Source organism: Argopecten irradians, chromosome 16 (assembly GCF_041381155.1).
Source record: "Argopecten irradians isolate NY chromosome 16, Ai_NY, whole genome shotgun sequence".
NCBI lineage: Eukaryota > Metazoa > Mollusca > Bivalvia > Pectinida > Pectinidae > Argopecten > Argopecten irradians.
Genome location: NC_091149.1, coordinates 9,571,168 through 9,589,722, shown reverse-complemented (window position 1 = coordinate 9,589,722; position 18,555 = coordinate 9,571,168). Strand labels below are relative to the sequence as shown.

General features: G+C 32.8%; 1 protein-coding gene across 11 annotated transcripts in view; it reads right to left on the bottom strand.

Annotated features, from left to right (window-relative positions):
* Positions 1–18,555, bottom strand: part of LOC138311002 (disco-interacting protein 2 homolog C-like) — a 65,516-nt gene that overhangs the window by 7,077 nt on the left and 39,884 nt on the right. For 4 of the 11 annotated variants that reach the window (XM_069252416.1, XM_069252424.1, XM_069252426.1 and 1 more), the window contains 21 exons: positions 17,907–17,930; positions 15,339–15,462; positions 14,319–14,422; positions 13,792–13,894; positions 13,345–13,409; positions 12,519–12,612; positions 11,897–12,016; positions 11,297–11,411; positions 10,588–10,727; positions 9,911–10,128; positions 7,772–7,899; positions 6,883–6,967; positions 6,062–6,160; positions 5,606–5,738; positions 4,994–5,112; positions 4,419–4,499; positions 3,768–3,791; positions 1,345–1,468; positions 997–1,038; positions 696–835; positions 60–221 (listed from right to left, as the gene is read on the bottom strand). In XM_069252416.1, the coding sequence (XP_069108517.1) occupies positions 60–221; positions 696–835; positions 997–1,038; positions 1,345–1,468; positions 3,768–3,791; positions 4,419–4,499; positions 4,994–5,112; positions 5,606–5,738; positions 6,062–6,160; positions 6,883–6,967; positions 7,772–7,899; positions 9,911–10,128; positions 10,588–10,727; positions 11,297–11,411; positions 11,897–12,016; positions 12,519–12,612; positions 13,345–13,409; positions 13,792–13,894; positions 14,319–14,422; positions 15,339–15,462; positions 17,907–17,930 (2,244 nt within the window). Of the gene's footprint in view, positions 1–59; positions 222–695; positions 836–996; positions 1,039–1,344; positions 1,469–2,988; positions 3,010–3,767; positions 3,792–4,418; positions 4,500–4,993; positions 5,113–5,605; positions 5,739–6,061; positions 6,161–6,882; positions 6,968–7,771; positions 7,900–9,910; positions 10,129–10,587; positions 10,728–11,296; positions 11,412–11,896; positions 12,017–12,518; positions 12,613–13,344; positions 13,410–13,791; positions 13,895–14,318; positions 14,423–15,338; positions 15,463–17,906; positions 17,931–18,555 lie in introns of all 11 variants that reach the window. The other 7 variants (XM_069252417.1, XM_069252418.1, XM_069252419.1 and 4 more) reach the window with 7 other exon arrangements.

Here is an 18,555-nt window from a genome sequence, read left to right as displayed (position 1 = left end):
CATCTGTACCAATCAATTCTGTTGGAGTACACTTCTCAAAGATGATGATAAAGACTAACCTTAACCCCAGCCAACATCCCTGTGGTGGATACACTGAAGTCGAGGTAACAGATCATTTCTGGGGTAGGGGCTCGATAAATAGCAGCCAACTTCTTCTTGGGAAGATCATCTGTGTCAAGTATGGTTGGCCAGGCTTTTGGCTCAACGATCCCTGTTGATTCCTGGAAAAACCCATATATACTGGAGAATTAACCAACAGTTTCTCATATTTTTTTTTTATTTGGTTTACATAATTTAAAGCTTCTGGAAAAATAGGATTGAGAAAAAAATGTACATCCTAAGTTTATTTTGTCTTAAATTCATAGCTTTTATTTGATTCAAAACAATTTTAAAAGTATTCTTTTCGAAATAATCCTTATATTGATGTTATTTTTTAACCTTATGTGTATTTATTTTCTTTGTCTTTTTTTTTCTTTTACAAAACACAGCAGGTGGATTTATTTAATTTATAATTCATCAATGTAAGCTAAATAATTTCGATACATGACTTTTTAATCCATGTTTATATACATGTATATAAATTCAATTACTTGTGAAGTATTTTGATATTCATTTCCTGTGAAAATTCTTACCTTGAGTCTCAGTAGTTTAAGAACAATACTACTGGTAAAGATAGCTGATGAGAAAGTTCTTACCTTTAGTCTCAACAGCTTAAGAACAATACTACTGGTAAGGATCGCTGAAGCTTTGCTGACATCAACAATCATTTTAACTGTGGGAAGAGTTGTGGAAATGTTTTGTGGATGGGGCGGTCGGATGGTGACTGGAACACAGCCTGCAAGACCAAAGCATACATTGAATATCTGAGACAATTCTCCAATCATATAATGAGAAAAAAACTTGTACAATTTTCAATTTCTCTTTCTTTAAATTGTGCAAGTCAGCAAAGAATTATTAACAATAATAAATATTAAATGTTTTCTTGGATACACTTACCGACATATAGACAGCCATAAAATGCTGCTACCAGCTCTATACCTGAAAATCATCAAAATATTAATTACTTTAACAAAGTTAAAAAATAATCAATCATTTCTACTGCAAGTTTTTGTTTACATAGGCAGCTTTGGATATGTTGCGTATTTGTTACTGTATGTAGTATAGAGGAGACCAGCATATTTCAGTACTTTCGGTATTTTTTATTTGTGTTACGTGCTTTCAGTACATTCAGTACTTTGATGCCTTTCCCTAGTTTTATACATTAATATTCAGTACCTCGATGTTTTTCCCTATATTTTTCTTATAACAATATGATCAATTGATAAAAAATATTCTATGGATTACCTGGGTGGTATATTAAAGCCACATGGTCTCCTGTGTTGAGCTTGCCTTTTTCCACCAGCATCGAGCCGATTCTCTCTGCTCGCTTGTGTAGTTGGGAACATGTCATGGTTAACTGTGCTTGAACCTGTGATATTGAAATTAGAAACTCTCAAACCAGCAGCTCAGTATCAATTTTTGACATTGCTTAAAGCATAATGGTTAATTTGTAACAAATACAATAGATTGATTTTTTGAATTTTTGTTTTCAACATTGAAAGTAGTACATCATTATAAGACATATCTTTTTTGTAGTTCTTCAGTTTTTGTGATTTCTTCATTCTAATAGCTTGTTGACAAAGTGGCTTAGATTTTAAAGTGGAAATTTGTTCAAAATACTTTTATCCTATAATCATCAAATATCACAATTAAAAATATCTGCACAGCAATTTCATTGGGTTAAAAACCAGGACAGATTCGAAGAAAATGAAGATATTTGACATAGCCATACCAAGGGTCAAATGAGATGTTAATACAGAAATGCCTATTTGATATATTCTATACGGTTCTTTTTTTTTTTTTTTTTTTTTTTAATATATTTATTATGACACATACATGCAAATACCAATGTGTGACTATTTAAAAATACCTAGGTTTGGCATTTCATTGATTCATGATCTTAAATAAGTGCAGTATTATATTAATCCTTCATACTTGAACTTTAAATGCATTGAGAATGCTTTTGGGTGAGTTAGCTGTTGAATTCTTGATAAAGTCCTCACAAGTTTAAAACATAGCTACAAACATTTCTTTGTAAGTTACATTGCAGTGAAAGTATCAATCATTGTGTGCTATAATAGTTAATAAATTGTGCCGAACGCTACATATATGCAAGAACATCATTTGCCAAATTGTCAGTATTTATGTAAACATCTAGGGACATATAATAGACAAAGTATAATGATTAGAAGACAATTCTATTTCATTAATTAACCAGTATATATTGTAATTTACTAAGCTCAATAAGGTACCGGATAATACTAGACATAATATAACAAAACTCTGGCAATAACGCCTCCTTTTAACATGTAATCTTGATTGACACTAGCCAAATTATTAAATCATTAACAATCTACATATGTTATTTTGTTATATTGATAATTAAAAGTTTGTAAGAAAAATGTATTAGAACTGAAATACAAATAAGCTATAAAAATTAAATGACAATACAATTAAATGTAAGATGAGGTTATACTGATTTTGCAGCAAATAAATTGATTGCCATATAATTTAAAGATCATGCATACAGAATATTTGATATCATTCCTAATACAACTATAATTTCCTCTGAAATATAACATAGCCTCCAACTTTTTTACATTTATTTTTATGTTCTTCAACAGTACTAGTGTGATGGTAACAACATTTTTTTCTTTAATTTCTTAAAAATGCACCAAGCCTTCCACCCCTACACCTTCAGTGGTATCTCTTGCTTAACATCATAGTTAAGATTCCATTATGAAGATGTAGGGGTGAGAAGGTGTTAGAACACACCACACAATTAATTTACTAATTATCACCTAAATTTACACTATAATTAAATCACAGTAAAACACACAAATTAATCATTTTTAGTTTGAAAAACTTTGTTTTATGACAATTCTTTACCTGCCATTGTTTTGAATGGTACTGAAGCAAAAAAATGAAATGACAATGTTGATATTGCTACAGTAATCACTGAAATTAGTAAACTTCCAGAAATCACTTCTCCCTACGGAAAGCTATGAATCATGCCCAACTCCCAAGCAGAAATTAAAAGCACCCTTTTCAAGTATGAGCTGAGCTATCATAAGAGACAATTTGGTAGATTTATTTAACAACTAAATGGTAATGTTTATATGATGGATCCACTCCAGGAATAAAGGAATGACTAAACGGCAAAAAAAAACCAATAATGCAAATATTTAAAAAAGAAAAAAAACCACTAAATTTTTTAATAAATTGATTGGAAATATTTAAACGATCCATTTAACCTGTTTCCTTTGATAGACCTGAAAAATATTTCAGACCATAAAATGTGACTTGGTTTTGAAAACCGACTATTCAGTCTTTTTATATAGGAAAGTTGGATAAGAAAATGAATGGATAGAAAATAATTTGTTTTAAGAAGCTACACCAGAAACATCTGAACTAGAATCAAAATACAAATCAGGCAGAAGAGAAAAATTGGAAAAAGTGACATTGAAGACTATACTGTAGAATACAAGACAATTATCTGATTTGTGAACATACAGCAGAATACAAGACAACCATTTAATTTGTACTAAGTATTTCTTGTTATTTGTTAGGGTAAAGTACACTTGTAAACAGTCTATGTTGGTAGCACGAGACAGATATGTATACAAATATAAATACAGGCTGAAGAAGTCAGGAATGTCAAGGGTTACCTGGTAGGGCCATTTCCCTTGAATCTATTAAATGGCAGAGATAGATCTTACAAAGTATTCATCTTCAGAATATCAAATATTATACAATGTAATTCAAGGTGACCTATGCGTGATAAAGGCATGCAATTTCCAAGAGCTTTGTCAAACTATCCAAGAGTTTTCTTTGGAATGAAGCTCATTTTTCAAGTTTATATCAAAATTAATTTCAACAGTATAACTGAATTTTGGTTCTCAGCCTGATTTTACCTGAATTTTAAAGATTAACATATTCATTTTGTAGAGAAAACATATTTCATTTGATTGTAATTATTTCATAAAACATTAAAAAAATAATTGCTAAAATATTTGTATCTTAATATATTTCTTATTTAAATGTTGAATAAGAACAAGAGAAAATATAATAATATAAGAAATAATAGGGGTATCTAAATTCACAAACAACAATGCACAAATCACCAAATTTCCATTAAAAACATCACTCGTTCACATTAGTAAAATATAATTTTGAACTAATTAGGAATTCAGCAGGAAAACTTTTAAACAAAACATTTAAAAATAGAAAACAGAAACACACCAAAACAAAGGAAATTTTAAACAAAGGAATTGCATTGATATATTGAAGCTGATTGTATCACATTTGGAGAGACCTACCTTTGAATTGAGCAGTGTGTATAGATTATGATCAGGTGTGGTCTGTGACCGCCATCGAAGGATCTCTGTCAGGAACTGGTGCTGTAACAAAGGCAACAACATAAAGACATACATATCTCACATGGTGTGGAATTTGATCCAATTATCATTTTAAGGGTGAACGAAAATTGTATTGTGTGATATGAATTTTGATGAAGGTGTATCATGAAAACAAATGAAGAAATAATCAAAACATCCGTCCTATTGATTCCAATTTAAGTATTATTGAAAAACAAAGCCATTTTAATATGTCAAATTTTCGTGCAAATTTGAAAGCTGTTAATCATGAATTATCATTAGCACAGATATAAATTAGCTTAATTTGGTACTACAATAACGAAAATACTATATAACAATGTTTATCGCTGTACATGAATTAGCATTTCATAGGTTATTAATTTTACAGTCTTTTCACTCTTCTAACATTTTACTCCTATAAAATACAGAGAAGGATATAAGTATCAGAAATATCATTCAATTGAAAATGATGACAATGATAAAGATGATAATGAGGATGAAAATGATATTTGCCGTACCGGTACCTTTCTTGCGGAATCTGAATCTTCATCGGATATGCTGAGTTCTCTCCCCTGCGCCCACGCCATACGAGCCCCCTGTACGATGTTTCCCACATGAACAGCTGAGGGAGTGACATCTGGAAATCGCATTAGAATCATTCTCAATGTATTGATTTAAGGGCGAATGTAATAAATTAAGTATTCATTTCAATACAAGGGTTTTAATATATCAATACGACGTGGGTAAAGTACAATTTAAGGATGATTAGTCCCACCATCTGGTGATTATAACATCATCACTTGACGTGATGTCAAGGTGGGCTTATCAACATTAACTGTATTTTACAATGTTGTTCTGGGATCTCGAAATATCCATATTGAAAGTGATGATAATTGATAGATGACTTAGATGGGGTTTCCTGTACAAAATCCATTTGCTTTACTGCAATAAAATTTGTTGAAATTATTTTTTTAACATTAATTATCATATGACATCAGTTAAAAACTATTAGCTACTGGTATTGTTTTATTGTATCTACAAATTATGAAACTTTAAATAATAGGTAATAATCACGTTATATAATGTACCAGATTTGTCGATGTTTTGCAATCAGAATTATATATTTATACCTGGTCTATGTTCGCGAGGTTTTGGAAGGTTGGTAACACATGTATGAGGACACATCAACACATTAGCTGGGTGTAACGATCCATCAAGGAATTTTTTCTTTGTCTCATGGAGATGGATTCCCCCAAGTGGAGTCTACAAACACATAACACACAATTTAATGGACCGATCTGTACTAAGCTGCTTTGCTGGAATTAATTAATCATCATTGAAAATTGAGATGATTATTTGTTATGACAAGATGGTCGTCTTAAAAATTATTTTTACACTTTTAGCTATAAATGAAGCACAAAACCCAAATCAAGTATGAATAAGATACTTAAATCAAATTTCTAAAATACAGTGTAACATAAAAAAAAGTCCACTTTCTTTCTAAGAAGGTGCATTATCCAATTACTTTACATTTATCAATGCTACATCAAGGATCGAAAAGCAGAATAGATCTAGACTTTACTTACTTTTGGGAGATAGTTTGGAGGGACTAGGGCTAGACAATATACTCCAACTTGATGTATGCTATCTACTGCCTGCAGAACTCGACTCATCCACTGGAAACTCTGAAAAATGTTTCACAACCATTTAATTATATACGCATATACCCATATAAACTGACACATTCAAATAACAGATGTTACAGTACATTAAGTTATTTGATATTCTATTTGACTTTGGGCAAACCAGTACTTTCAGTAATTTGATTTTAAAGGCCATATTCTAATACAGTACTCTCAGAAAGTTTATCTTAATTGGCCATACAGTGTTATAATTTCTTTTGAATTTTTTCGTCATAAAGACTTTACAATGCATTCAGAATTTTATATTTCATATGCCATAAGGAAATTAAGAAGTAATTTCAGAAATTTGATAACTGACAGACCATATAGACAATATCAGAACTTTCAGTAATCTGAGCTTTGTTGGCCATACAGTGTTATCATCCCTTCTATATTTCATTCACCATAAAACTTTACAGTGCACTCAGTAATTTAATATTTTATAGGCCCTATTGACATTCAGTACTCTCAGTAATTTGATTTAAATCCCAATGTCCTTATTTTTTATATTTTATTCACCATTAAGACCTTCCAGTATTTTCAGTAATTTGATATCTTATAGGCCATATTGACAATATCAGCATTTTCAGTAATCTGATTTTCGGTGGCCATACAGTGTTATCATTCCTTTTATATTTTATTCACCATAAAACTTAACAGTGCACACAGTAATTTGATATTTTGTAAGCCATATGTTAATATAAACATGTCAGCCTGTCTCCTACCTCTTCTTCAGTACAATCAGGTCTTTGTTCTGCGATAATCACAATTCTCTCATCTTTTAGCACTGGTATGGAAAATACAGCAATTCTACAAATATGAAAAATGATCAGCATTTATTCTTAAACCTTAATAAACTTGAAACAAATAGCTTTCATCTTTGAGATGGTGAAGATAACTTTTCAATATCATTCAAAAATCAAAATTTAATTTGAGACAGCAATCTGTATAACCTCCACAGTGACACTTGTATAAACCAGATATCATTGGGACACATATAGTCAGGTTTCCATATAATACAGGTTTAAAAGTAAAACATGGTTATAACGAACATCTGGGGACCATCAAAATCACTTCGTTATAAGCATAATTTATTATATTCATTGTACAGATGTGATATAGGAACCTTAATGGGGTATAGAAATTACTCTGTTATAACTCATGTGTTCATTGAAAATGTGTTCATTATAAACATGTTTTACTGTAATTATTGTAACTAAGAAGGAAAATTGGGATAATTTTGAATTTTAATACATCCATTTTGTGTGACATTTCTGAACTTAAACCTATGCTGATAAAAGATTCTCAAAACTATAAAGATTTGTTTCATAAAATTTCAAGAAACAAGACATATTGTTTCATTTCATTTCAATTTATTTCAAAATATTTGTATAAATCAAATTGTATTAAATCATTAGATTTAATAGGGATTGAGCAGCAGGCTATGCCTATATAAGCCCTCTCCCTGTGATGTGATTGTTCCTGCTTAATATGGAATCGGAAGTTTACACTTGCAACGAGACAATTCAGAACACAAAAGGATGGTACAGAAAATTTCACAGGGTTGAGTGGACATACTGCATGTTTTGAGATTCTATTCACTATGTAACAAACCTTCCTCTGTATATGAATTTCATTGGTTCCACCGCTAGCACTGTGGCAATGATATCATCTGTGTTGTGTCGGCGACCAGACACGCTCATCAAGCCTTCCTTACTGCCACATACAAACACTAAACCTCCCTGAAAGAAAATTATCAAAGTACTGAAAGTACTGAAGGGCAAAGCATAGCTGAAAGAAAATAAAAATTTATAACAATATCCTAAATTGTTCTGGCTTATGCCTTTTTAACAGTTTTTTTATATAACAACTTACAATAGTGATAACACAAAATTATCAGAAGACAATCAAGTCTTACAGATTCATATGCTTTCTACTTCTTTGTAATGCAACCAATTCCAAAACTGAATTTGAGGCAGAAATGCATTTTAGTAAATAGAACCAATATAAATAAGAAAAAACAAGGAAATAGTCATTCAGATCCCCCGCCAATGGAGACATCAAAGCTGAAGTAAGTTTGATTGTGGAGACTTATGTGTATGAAAACCAGAGGGATCTTGGCGCCCACCAAAGAATGATCTATGTTTGACAATGGAAAGAGGGATCTTTTCCCTGCTTTTCAAACTTTTTCAAACACACTACATATAAAATTTGAGACAGATCGCTATAGTACTTTCTAAGAAATAGTGGTAACAAACTTCAACAATGAAATCTAAGATGGCGACCGGTTGGCCATCTTGTTTACCCATCAGTCCCAAAAGGCATTATGGATCAGTCCTTAAAGGTACTATACACAACTAGGGTACAAGGGGAAACTATGCATGGAATTTAAGAAAGATCCCTTCAGTACTTTCTGAGAAATAGCGATAACAAACTTTAACTATCAAAATCCAAGATGGCTGTCGGTCGGTCATCTTGTTTACCGATCGGTCCCAAAATACAATATGCACAACTAGGGTCCTAGGGGAACCTACATATGAAATTTGAGAAAGATCCCTTCAGTACTTTTGAGAAATAGCGGTAATAAACTTTAACTATCAAAATCCAAGATGGCCACCTGTCAGCTATCTTGTTGACCGATTGGTCCCAAAATGCAACATGCACAACAAGTGGCCCTAGGGGAACCTATATATGAAATTTGAGAAAGATACCTTCAGCACTTTTTTAGAAATAGCGGTAAAAACTTTAACTAACAAAATCCAAGATGGCGGCCTGTCAGTATAGCGGTAACAAGAATTGTTAACGGATGGACAGACGGACCACCGACCACGGACGAAAGGCGATTTGAATAGCCCACCATCTGATGATGGTGGGCTAAAAAACAGGAAAAAGGAAGTTGAGCTAAAGAAAGATGGAGTATAATTCAAGTAGAGCGGGGCTGCAATTGTTGAATCAGGTATACAGCCTTGACATTTATATTAGACTATATACACAAAGATGGGTGGTTTTTGCAAAGTAACATTTACCATTTACCATGATATTTTCAGCAATGTTTCCATGGTAACGGAAAAAGTGCAAAAAATGAAAACCTAAAAATAGCAAAAGGTACTACTAGACCATAAAAAGAATGTGTCTATGAAGTTTCGTGGAAATATCTCTTCTGGTTTTAAAGTTATGCTCCGGAAACGAACCTGATACAAAAATACGATAATTTCAGCAATGTTTCCATGGTTACGGAAAAAATGCAAAAAATGAAAACCTAAAAATAGCAAAAGGCACTACTAGAGCATAAGACCAATGTGTGTATGAAGTTTCGTGGAAATATCTCTACTAGTTTTAGAGTTATGCTCTGGAAACCATTCGTATGGACGAACGGACAGACGGACGGATGGACGGAACCCATTTGTATATCTTCCGCCAACCTCGTTGGGCGGGGGATAAATATGTTAGATATAAATGTTCCTTTTCTGCAGCTTTCCTGTTCTTCCTGAACATCCTGGCTGTTGATTGATAATCAAAATCCACATATCCTGCTCATTTGTACTTTAAACCACTTGATTCTCATGTGACACAAATTTTTGTCAGAGTTTGAAAGGGAATTCAAATGTTCTGCTAATAATTGATCGTGAAAATTAAGTGGTTTACAGTTTTCATGTGGGATACAATGGCAAAATTTGCATAAAAACAGCCAATCAAGTCTTTGAAATTGAGGAAACAAAGAAACACAGATTTCATATTAAAATCAAGACTTACGGGACCAAGGAATCCTAAAAGTCCAGTCCTAACATACATCTTGTCGCCAGCAGATCGACCGTCGCCATGGAATGGCTGAACCTGGAAAGTGTTGCTGGTTATACCCTGTAGACCCCAGTAGCCTGTGCCTGCGTACCCTGAACACACGCACAGTTCGCCCACTTCATCCGTCTTACACAGAATGGGTGGCCCATCTATCTTTATAACTACCATCACAGCTACAAAAGAATTCGGACAGGGTTAACATAATTATGTAGGAATATTTTATATAAAGTTCAGTATTAATGGGGAAATACACAAATACAAGAGAATATCAAATACTTTTAAATAGTAAATGCAAATGGATAAATAATGAACTTTAAAAAATCCTTTACTTTTAATGACCTCCATGACCTTACTAACCCTACTGCTAGCCTCCATGACATTCATCTTATTGGCATTTATGATCCCTACTGACCTGACTAACCCTGTGACCACTACTGACCTCCATGACCTCCCCTGACCTCTGTTGAACCTTCCTAAACCTTAATGTCCTTAAAGACTGTTACTAAACCACTGTGATCACTACAAATTCCATGACTTCTGTTGACGTCCATGACCCTTAATAACCCCCTGTGACCCCTACCGACTTCAGTTGACTCTAATAGTCTTTTGTCGTCCCCTGGACCTCTGCTTACCTCCAGGCATGACCTGACCACAGTCCTGAAGTGTCAGTGATGTTAGGCTGTTCTCACTGTCGACGCGCACCACACCATGACTAAGACCCTGCATGGATAAGATGCCGCGTCCAGTCTTACTGGCGCTCGTCTTACCTGGCCTACAAATATAGGACAAACAAAATCAAATATTGGCCAAAGATCAAATAAAATTAACTATAGGTCAGACAAATCAAATATAGGCTAAAGAAATAAAATAAAATCAAATATAGGCTAAACAAATCAAATAAAATCAAATATAGGTCAAACAAATCAAATAAAATCAAATATAGGTCAGACAAATCAAATATAGGTCAAACAAATCAGGGTAAATAGGGATATCATAGATACTGTAAAACTTATGCTTTATACATTTACAACACATTCTTTCATCCTTTTATCCTTTAAAATCCTATCAAGAATTTGAAATTCTACAGTAAAAATATTTTAAAGTAGAAGACTTTGTCAAATTCAGGATAAAATGTTAGGCATCATTATATTGAAGACAATTATCTAAGTAGTAAGATGGTATATAGGTGTCAAAAAGAATACTTCAAGTTAAACTGTTTAATAGTTAAAATGTTTGAGCTAAATAAGTTAATTGTATGCATTAAGATAAGTAAAGTTATCAAAATCATGGTGCCTTTCTATGATATGTAGAATCTCTTACAACGATGGACTGTTATCTCACCTTCGAATGGAGACAGTGAGAGCCTCAGAGGAACTGGCGTATGGGCAAATTGCCTCTGACTTAAGACCTTTACTCTGGAACGCATTGAGGAAGGCATCACAAGATGTCAGAGACCCTGTCAACAAGAAAAATATTTATATCATCTACCAAAATACGGTTTGGTTTTCCTTTGCTTTTTTTTTGTTTTAGAGAAATACTGGTGAACCTATTATTATTTTCATTCTTTAACAAAGCTTTACAAGGCCTAAATCAATATCTGAATAATATGGGGGATACTGAACCTGTGGTTACATGATGAAGAATATTACTCCCTGCTTTGCATACTGTGAACCAACTTTAATTCGCGTGTGATTTACTTTCATGAATTTCACGATCCAAGTAAATTCTCGGAATTTTTTCTCTTCAAATTAATATCTACATCATCTATATTGATAGGAACTATCATTCAATTGTTAAATCTGTGAATATTAATCTTCCCAAACTTGTTTTAAAATGGAAATTGCGTTTAATGGCCAAGAGAGAAAGTGGGTTCACAGTTTCTTAAGAGATTATGTCTCTATGCATTTGATTTTTTTTAAATTTTAGTTTTAGCAGACTTACATGGATTGGCCCCATCAGCTACCAGCAGTAATCTTAGTGAACTAAAGTTAACATCTTTGTGATCCTTCTGTGCCAACAGCCCCCAATGCATGTCTCGAGATTTAACAATGCCAACAGAAGCTGAAAAATAACGAAAGAATATCAAAATTGTAACTGGGATACTAAATCTATTTCATCATGGTGAGGCATTATAACTTCAGTGATAGTAACCCCTGGAATATGGGTGATCGGGTGATGTAGTGGTTAAGCAACTCGCCTTTCACCTAGTCAGCCGGGGTTCGAACCCAGCACAGACGTGAAAAGGTTAGGGGTCACCTGCCCTATCACGTGAGCTTTCTCTGGGTTCTCCGGTCTCCTCCCACATTAAGACCCGTCGCATTTACATCCGGGCCATCGAGAGTGATTTGCATAAGTTGTTTAACTTGTTTCCCAATCGATGTGAAAGTAAATAAAGTTTATTTTTAATATGATCCCAATTTCTCAAAATAAAAAGCACTGACTTTAATATGATCCCAATTTCTCAAAATAAAAAGCACTGACTTAGTCAAAAGTGATCTGTGTCTATAACTTGTTTGAATATTTTTGACTTAGGTATGTTTTGTCTGATGCCATGCGAACTAACCTTTATATTTTGTGATCATTTTCATCCAGGAAGCTGGGTCAATCTTCATCAGGGAATAAGGTATAAATATCACATGCATGCCATTAAATACACTCTGTAAAACAATAAAATATAGCATTGATTACATAATGAACAATGTAATAGGCGTTGATTATGAATCTGTGTCAAAACTTAAATGAAAAGAAATCCATTTCATTTTCTACTGAGTTTTATTGTACAAGTCATTAGCTTAATTTCAAGTCCCTTCATTCAAAGACAAAAAAACACATAAATGAACTCATATTTTAAATTCGATTTCAAGTCTCTTAATTTAAAGACAAATTAACATATAAATGAACTCATATTTTAAATAATGTTCAATAAAATTTCTTTTACACTTTTCTAAGGAGAAAACTGATATATCAAATGGTCTTGCCTGTTGTTCAATCTATTTCAATTTTTTTTTAATCAAAATTTGTTGAAATGAAACATATCTTACACATATGATATTATGTCATAGTTTAATTTTTGAGTAACCTGATATGTTACATAATGACTTTATGGCTCAGACAACATTCAGCAATAGGTGATTATTAGCATTATTTTCTCAATCCACAAAACCTATTAGTATATAATCGGCCAATCATAATTAAGAATCATAATTGAGAGCAGACAACTTAATTTGTCCAAATATGAAACAAGTAAAAATCATGCCATTTTGCACTCAATTCCTCCCCCCCTAGACATAATTGAGTTTTTGTTTGCTTGGTTTTTTTTTAACAGTAATTAACATTTTTGTCAAAAAAAAAAAAAAAAAAGAAAAAAAGAAAATGTAAAAGAAACTTACACATAAAATTCCGTGCCATAGACCAACATCTCTTTTGAAGTCTAGTACACATACCATCACCTCACCTGTGCAAGAAAACATTTGAAAATACATTGATTTAATAAAAATTTGAGAGTTCAACTTTCTCAATGCTCAAGAAGCGTTGATGACTCTTAATCTCACCTACAGTATCAGAATTAATTTATTATCTCTTTAAATACAAACATTTGACAATATTCAGGAGTATCATACAGATTTTCATGTAAATTCCCCCAAACATCAAGCTTTTCACTGACTTACCTTCTTACCACAAACATTTAAGATTCCCCCAAACATCAAGCTTTTTACTGACTTACCATCTCAAAAAAACAGATTACGATTTCCCCAAACATCAAGCTTTTCACTGACTTACCTTCTTACCACAAACATGTAAGATTCCCCCAAACATCAAGCTTTTCACTGACTTACCTTCTGTGTAGTTAGATGCAACCGTTAACGTCTGACAGTGACACAACATCGCGCTCCTTGTGACCTTGACCCCTACTGTACTTCCTTCTTTACTCTGTGTATACTGTAAAAGACACAAATGTATTCTTTACCTCTAGTGACCTTTAATTTATTCTAATTGCCCTCCCTGCTCTGAGTAAATGTTATATCAGAGACAAAGACATATGTGACCTTTGACCTTGTGGCATTCACCTTTCAATTTCTGACTTTTTTACTATGTAGTTATGAGTCTATTTATTGACAGTGTATGTTACCCCATGTGACCTTTAACCTTGTGACCTTCCCTCCTATATTTTTGCCCTCTTTGTTGTCACAGCTGTCATTTTTATTGTGTAGATATATATGTCAGTGATCTTTACGCCATGTAACCTTTAACCTATTGGCCTTCACCCCTCAATTTCTGCCCTCTTCATTGTCACTGCTGTCATTTTTACTGTGTAGATAGTTTAAAAATATTTGACAGAAGACAACATTTGTGGCGTACATACCTCTACGTAGGCTGGACAATCCTCTGACTGTTTTGGGGGAGGGTGCCAGTCCTTGGGAGGCTTACTGAGGTGGTCAGTGATAAACCAACTAAGCTTTGGCCATCCTGTACAAATAAACACATTCAGTATACCGTATAACCAGTTATTTTCATTGGGTTGATATTTTCGCAACTTCTCTGGCCATCGTATTGGTCATGAAATATTGATCAGTAAACATATTAAGAATTGGATGAATTATATATATATATACTTCAAGCCAAATTGTCAAATTTTGATTCGCTAAAATCTAATTTGCTAGTTTTGGGTTATAAAATTGCGAAAATTCTGATCAGCAAAAATAACTGACTAAATGGTATCTTAGATGTTAACAGAGATGAAACCAAATACAATCTGTTATCCTGAAACCTGCATTAACTTTGCATTGTTATCACAATAGTACAGATGCATTTATGCTGTGTATATCTTGATTAGCTTTATTTCAAAATTAAAGCGTGTGTGCCGATTCAACGAAGATATTTGCTACATTTTTTCCATGATCTATCTTCAATATTATATATATCTTTCTATATGAACTTAGCATGATGATCAACATCTGAAAATATCAATTGTATATATTTTAGCAGTCTGTGACGCAATTTTTCCCCGCTGCTAGTCATTTGGATGAGTAAACCCCAAAATTTTACTAGTCTGATCATTTAATCACTAGTCCAAATTAAATATACAGCTGTTTTGCTTCAGCACTTCAGTCATGATCAGTTTATAATGTTTTACCTAAATTGCAGTCTGGATGCTTTCATGAACACAAATTCTCACAAAATCATACATCTGGACTGAAATAATCGCATAAAAAATGCACTCAAAATGTGTTGAAAAATGCAATTGACCACTGCTCTTGTAAATGTAGCATTCAACAATATTAATCGAATGGGGAGCCACTAGTCCAATCGGACTAGTTCATTACAATTGGCACTAGTCCGGCTGTTAAAGTACAAGTCATGGGCATCAGAATAGTGACCTAACCTTTAAAGTTGGCCACATCGCCGTTAGACGATTTACTCATCCCTTTGTGGCACGCCTCTGATGTCAGTGCCCACTGGACGTTCAGGCTTCCGAGGAGGAACCCTATCCCCTGCCCACCGGCATCCTGGGAAAATTAAATCATTTCATGTTTAACAAACATAGAGTAAAACATGTTTATAACGAACAAGCAAACAACGAATTTATGATTATAATGTAGTACTGCTAATGTGGATATTTATGTGAGGGGAAATTTTTTTCGTTAATTATGCAAAGACGCTTAATCGCAAAAATTTTCACGGCACATAATAGCTTGTACAGGTATGAACTAAATTGATCAATCAGTGTTTATTGTGAAAATAACAACAAAATGTTTTTACATGTTCGTCACGAAAATAAACACTCGCGAATATATCACTCATTACAGCAGTTTTCATTCCCCGTCAAGGTTCCTCGCAGATATTTGTGATATGTGTATAACGAATTATGTTTATGACAAGGTTATTTTATTGGTCTTCAGAGGTATGTTATAATCGTGTTTTACAGTATACACATTACAAATATTTTCATGTTTTTTAACTGCCTACTGCTGAAACGCAACCTGTTTTTAGTGTATACACATAATCAATACAAGTCTTTTTAATATTATCTACTGCAGAAATGAGTGTCATAAACTTGAAAATGTATGCAAGGGGAAAATTTCCGGATTTTTCATGTCTATCATGAAATTTGAAATTTATACAAGATGAAAATTATGTTAATCATGGAATTTTTATTTTTCTCCAAAAATAATAAATAAATTATTTTGTTTGTTCTCAATCATGCTTTCTAACAGATAATACAACTGAAATGTAATTACATATGATATATACACACAACATGACTACAGATATTAGTACAATATTAGGAAGACAAACACTATCGTCTCACTACACAACAAAAAGCATATCCATAAGAATTTTATGTTAGATTCTACATAGAGAAGTAGATAAGCAAGAGATCCCAGAGGGATTTTGGCGCCCACCAAGGAATAATCTACATTTGACAATGGAAAGAGGGATCTTTTCTCTGCTTTTCAAACTTTTTCAAACATACTACGCATAAAATATTAGAAATTTAGTAACAAATTCAATTATCAAATTCCAAGATGGCAACCTGTCGACCATCTTGTTCATCGATCAGTCCCAAAATGCAATATGCACAACTAGGGCTATAGGTGAACCTGCATATGAAATTTGAGACAGATCCCTCCAGTACTTTCTGAGAAATAGCAGTAACAAACTTCAATTACCAAATTAAATTTATGTACCCCTCCAGCAGTCCATTATTCCCCCCTAACCCATGCCCCATTCTTCTCAGAAAAAGCATAATTTCAAATTGTTAACAGTATTTTCAGCAAATACTAGTTACAACATAGCAATATATATATCTTTCACATCTTTCTTTATAAATGAATTCTTGACTTCAGAAAAAAAAAGAAAAAATATCCTGTTTGTAAATAAATAATCATAACACCACACTACCTGGTTGGTCAGATGTGAGTAACTTTCACCGACATGGATATAATTTAGTTGAATTCTATACATCATTTTGATAATTTATTTTGCAAACAAGACATTTTAAGGATGCAAATATATACTGTATTTGACCCAATAAGCGCCCTCATCCCTGTAGGTGCCCCTTACCATTTTTGAGGCCTATATATCTATACCTTTGACTTAAATACAGACTGAAATTTTGAAAACAATGTAGGTTTCTCTCAATTTGATTTCTTTTGTTAATTGATTAATGGCGTACTCTGCGCAACAATTTTGTGAAATGTTAGCCTGAAATTGTTCTTATTAAGCATCCCTTCATTTTTTACTTTTTTTTTAATCCATTCTGGGTACTTATTGGGTCAAATACGGTATTGGTTTATTCATCAAATAAATCCTTTATAAATTTATTAAATTAATTCATTTTTTCTACGACATTCCAAGAGGCCATTCAAGCAGAAATGTTTCATCCATGCACGCAAATATTCATTCAAAATCTATGTTGTTCTAGGTAAGCAAAAATAAAGCTATCCAATTTTTCAACCAAAGACTACTGTCAAGCAATACTAATCATTTAATTGATTCCATGCCAGTGTGGTCAGTAGTATTTTGTTAATATGGTAATCTATATGTTGTAATTAAGAGTGCAATTTCAAAATGTCATTCATGTTCTTATGTCACAGAAAACTTAATTTTTTTTAAAATTTCAAAATCAAATTATTTCACATACACTAAGCAAGGCCTAATGTGTACGATACAACAAAGTTGCATACAAATTTGTCAAGGCATTATATATTTTCTTGGTTTAATATATAAATTACAACAAACGTCACATACAAAGATTTGTCAAGGCATTAAATATTTTCTTGGTTTACTACATAAATTACAACAAACGTCACATACAAAGATTTGTCAAGGCATTAAATATTTTCTCATCTCAAGCCGATGAAACACACAACATCAGAATTTGAACACACACATATTTTTGAAAGTGAAATTTTTGAGGGTGAAATACTGTCATATTTTTTTAACTTACCTTGCTCTCATCGACAACAACCGTCTGAAAGAAGGGAAGCTTGGGTGATGAGGATTGATGCATCGGGGTATGATCAAATAGTAATCAAATAATGGATATGATTTATGAATGAAAATATCTGAACTTATCAAGCAAAACTGATGTGAAAAGCAACTAAAAAAATGATGAAAAAAGAAAAGTTGGAACAGAGCATCATCATGCGTTTTTTTTTATACAGATGAATATGTCCATTCTGTGATCTGGTTCAAATTTTGATTTGTACAGAATTTAATTCTAGTAATCTAACAACGTCTTTGGCTGCAAGATTTGAATGCCCACATCTCCACATAATTATCAAAGCTGAAGAACAGAATAGTATGAATATGGGATATGGTTAACAATATAAGTCCCCCCCATGTTATGGCTGGGCATTATTACCTTAGACAGAGGAATAAGATGGATCAGAAAAAAACAAGAACCCCAATGGCTCTTGTTGTGAAAATTGGTGTAAACTCTTAGTTATGTCAAGATTTCAAAATGGGAATCGAGTTGTGAGGAAAGAGTAACGTGTCAAATTACTTAAAGGCCCACTATCTTTCCGAAACCGCTTTTAATTTTTAAAATGCGAATGCAAAACGAATTCGATAATTTTGTAGAGTCGCAAAAGTTA